General features: G+C 35.3%; 1 protein-coding gene across 1 annotated transcript in view; it reads left to right on the top strand.

The window, feature by feature from the left end:
- Positions 1-4,479, top strand: part of tfr2 (transferrin receptor 2) — a 15,834-nt gene that overhangs the window by 2,157 nt on the left and 9,198 nt on the right. Inside the window, exons 2-6 of the mRNA XM_016466652.1 lie at positions 508-648; positions 720-828; positions 2,436-2,575; positions 2,650-2,831; positions 2,916-3,035. Of these exons, the coding sequence (XP_016322138.1) occupies positions 508-648; positions 720-828; positions 2,436-2,575; positions 2,650-2,831; positions 2,916-3,035 (692 nt within the window). The remainder of the gene's footprint in view (positions 1-507; positions 649-719; positions 829-2,435; positions 2,576-2,649; positions 2,832-2,915; positions 3,036-4,479) is intronic.

Genomic DNA, 4,479 nt, shown 5'->3' with positions numbered 1-4,479 from the left:
TAAATACAAAAACATGCATGTATATATATTTAAGAAAAATATGTTATGTTTATATATTAAATATATTTATACATAATATAAATTATATGAATGTAAATATATACATGTAAACATTTCTAAAATATATACTGTATGTGCGTCTTTATATATACATAATAAATAAACGGTACACACACATATATTATATAAACAACTTATATAAAAACTTTTATTTTGGATGCGATTTAATCATTGCCCAGCACTAATAAAAATATAAAATTAATTATTTTAAAATAAAACACTAAATAGCTAAATTGTAAAAATAAAATGATTGTAAACTCTTACTAATAATTCATTAAATAATGCAATTATAAAATTAAAATAATTTAAAAATGGAATCAAAATAAAAACCCCCAAGATAAAATATTTTATTTGACCATTAACCAAAATGACTCTGGTAAGAACGTGGGTGTGACCTTTGACCTGTGGTGGGGGTCCTGTTGGTGTTGATGTGGTGTTTTCGCTCAGGCAGGTGAGTCGGGCGTCTCATCCTCCGGGGTCCTCAGAAGGAAACGCGGTAGCCAGAGAAATCCTGCAGAACCTGCAGAACCTGCGCATGGATCACAGCTGGACCGACTCGCACTACGCCACGCTGCAGTTTCCCTCCAGGTGAGCGTCCGTCTGCCATTCGCCGAGCCAGCGCCGCTTCAGCCAATCACAAGCCTGCCCTGCTCCCACAGGACGCAGCGGAACACGCTCTGGTTGGTGGATTCCGAGGGGGCGGAGCTCGAGGAGATTCCGCTGGACAGCGAGGGATACTGCGCCTACAGCGCCACGGGAACGGCCACGGTAACCATGGCGACCGCGCATAAACCAGCGCAGCGCATCAGTAGTGTGTTTTAACTAGTGCTGTCAATCAATTAAAAAAAAATTAACTACATTTTTTTCGCGATTAATACCACCTAAAGTTTTATATTTGAAGTTTTTAAATATGCATTTATATTGCAATTATTTCACATTCAATCTTCAAATTAATGTAGAAACAACATAAAGACAGTATATTTTTAATATAGGCGAATATCACTGATACCAATACTACTGATGTCTCTAGGAAATTGTTCTTTTTTTCCCCTAATATTTAACCATTGACTAGCCATTCAGCATTACAGTATAATTAAGAGCTTTCAATTTTAACATTTATTAGACTTTAAAACATAATAACTTCTAATTTAATTTAACTTAAAACAATCTTCACATAAACCCATTATAATAAATGTCATATTTAGCTACCTGTGCCCTTCAGCAAGTATAGGAAATATACAGAAATTGAATAAAGTTATCAAACACTAAGGGTGGGTTGCACCAACAAGGTTTAAATTAAGCAAAGCTTAGAGCTAATCAAGGATTTGTTGATCTGGGTTTTATTTTTAATCGAGTTGTGTTGCACCACTTAATTTTAAACACAGATTAACAAATCGAGGATTAGAATTATAATCTGCGATTAAAACCTCTATCTACGCCGTGATGGATTCGCCATTGTAATTAAACTGCAATAATGTTAATATTCCTTATCCTTCTTTACTGACTACCAAACTCTCTCCCTGACATAAGTTGCTTTTGTCGATTAAGGAAATAAACAGATTTTATAATCTTGGAAATATGTTTATGGTATCAATTAATGGCGTATATCTTATGACAAAACAACCGAGATGAGAGAAAATAACTGACATGATTCGCGGAAGCGACTACCTTCGCTCGTGACAGCGGCGCTTTGATCGCCGTTCATCACCGCTGCCGTTAAATGCTGTACAGTATATTTCTGTCTTATTTTCTTTGTCGTACACCGAGACGCATCGAGATAAGTGATGGATTCACATCCCGGACTCAATAACAGTCACAAGTTTACTACGGGCTACCAAGACCCTCACAAAAATGTAAACCTGCTTATTTTTAAACAAGGTACTCTTTCCTTAACTAATTTATTCAAATATTTTAAACCGTTAACAGTTTCATGAAAAAATGTACAAATCTTATTTTTAAAATACGTTATTTACTCCATTCTAATAGATCTATAAAAAGTTTTTGAAACATTTAAACATCATAAAATCATCATAAAAATCACTTCATGTAGTAATTTTTTTGTACTGCTATTTTAAGAAAGAAAATGTTTTTCAAAATCCTTCTAATGTTAAAGGGTAGATTAAAATATCTTCCAAATAAACGTTTTTGTCTCTTTTCTTAATGATGAAATCATTTTTGAGCATTTCAATTCAGAAATCCATTACTTTTTATAATGTTTCTTAATTATAAAGTCCAGAACCTATAAAGTCAAACCTCTCCAAGTGAGAATTCCAGCACAGTATCATCAAACCTCCACTAAAGTTGATGATGCTTATTCCCTATTATGTGTTCAGATGTGTCTAGACACAGTTTACAGTCATTTCCCATCACGGCAGGTGCATCTGGGCTCCGGTGACCCGTTCACACCTGGGTTTCCCTCCTTTAACCACACCCAGTTCCCTTCCACCCAGTCCTCAGGCCTGCCAATCATCCTGGCTCAGCCAATCAGCGCCAACGTCGCTTCCAAACTGCTGAGGTCAGCCCCGCCCCTTTCATTCCTGAATCGCAGCATCTCAATCATGAGTTTGATGTGTTTGTGTGTGTTTTCAGTCAGTTGTCTGGCGCTGGTTGTCCGCGAGGTTGGCAGGGCCGTTTACCATACGTTCAGTGCGTTTTGGGGCCGGGCTTCACGGGGCCCGGCGAGCGCAAGGTGAAGATGGCCGTCTATAACACCATGAAGCCGGTGCTGCTCAATAACATCTTCGCCTCCATCGAGGGCAAAATCGAACCCGGTCAGACCGCTGGTGCACCGTATGAGATTAAGAGAGCGGTAGATCAGCAGATGAGTATTAACCGGCGGTTTGTGTTTCTCTCAGATCACTATATCATCATCGGGGCCCAGAGGGACTCGTGGGGCCCCGGAGCCGTGAAGTCTGGAGTGGGAACGGCCCTCCTGATGGAGCTAGCCAGAACCTTCAGCAACATGGTGGAAAACGGTAAAATAAAGCAATAAGCCCTGTGAAGCCATGGTTTACAGTGAATTTATAACAGCTAAGGGGCGTTCTTAGGCTGTTATAAATTCACTGTAAACCACGGCTTCATGGGGCTTATTGCGTTTATAAAACGGTTATTCCATATACGTAGTAAGGTTTCACAAAATAAAACAGAGCAAATAAAGTGTAATGATATTAATAAAAACAGTATTCTTCCACCAAACAATGTAGCTCCTCAGAAACAGTTGTGGTTGCTACAAAGTGGTTGCCGAGCAACACACAAATGTAAACAAAGGTGTATGTTACTTTGTAGTAATTTACAACAGCTTCGAACGTGGCTCAGCCAATCAGAATCAAGCACCGGAACTCTCTATTTTATAAATGTTATTTTTACACGTGAGGATGTGACTTCAAAAATGAAATAACTTTTTCCTGGTTTTATTATATATATATATGGGTAGTTGCAAATAGGCAGTAAAAAATGCTTATTTTGTAAAAGACCATTTTTGAAGAAGAAATGCATGTTTATGTAGTGTAAAGTCTGATCTTTGAGAAAATATAAAGCGTCACTAACTTCGCCAATTCTTTCATTGTTTTTATTTTTACTGAACTGTACCATAAATTTGTCCTATGGTGTGACATAGCAAAAATTAAGAAAAAAAACTCTTAATAATACATAAAAAGCATGAGAGAGAATTATCTTCATTGTGAGACACTTATTTTCATATAGTGTTATTTATTTAATATGAAATTATAATTAACATAATTTTTTCCCCTTGACTTGTTGGACAATTTCAAGACAAACTTTGCTGTCATCCATTCAAAATTGCTGAAAATTATACCATTTTAAGTTGAGTGATACTTATATCTCCCCTACTGTTTTATTAAGATATTTTGTTATAAAAACAAATATGTGGTTCTATTATGTGTGTCACACCATAGGACATTACGTCACACAAAAGAGCAGAAATGGTAGTTATTAAAGTATTTCTATTCAATTTTGAACATGTCAAAGGAGAAAGAAAGATTAATTTTGATAGAAACAATATCAACATGTTTTTTAAACAAAACTAAATAATTTTTTCAGAAATATATGGATGAAAAAAATGATTGCCATTTACTAAAATAGACACTTGTACAAGTATGGCGGAGGTATTTATTAACATTTTCTTTTTAATTTATAAAAGTTGTAATTTATTGAACCACGCTTGAGACAGTCACACCATAGGACAATTTTGAGATTTGGTTCAAAATTTTAAAAATATATAAAAATCTAATAACACTGCAGCTTTTATAACAACAGGTCCATGTAGGACAAAGAAATTAACCATTTACTGCATTTTAAATAATGACAATATTAATTATATTCATTTTTATCTTCAACAACCTGCTGTCAACACCACATATATATATATATATATATATATATATATATATATATATATAG

The sequence above is a fragment of the Sinocyclocheilus anshuiensis genome, unplaced genomic scaffold (assembly GCF_001515605.1).
Source record: "Sinocyclocheilus anshuiensis isolate Anshui unplaced genomic scaffold, SAMN03320099.WGS_v1.1 scaffold444, whole genome shotgun sequence".
Lineage (NCBI taxonomy): Eukaryota > Metazoa > Chordata > Actinopteri > Cypriniformes > Cyprinidae > Sinocyclocheilus > Sinocyclocheilus anshuiensis.
Note: the sequence above shows the minus strand (reverse complement) of the source record. Positions and strands in the feature narration are given on the sequence as shown.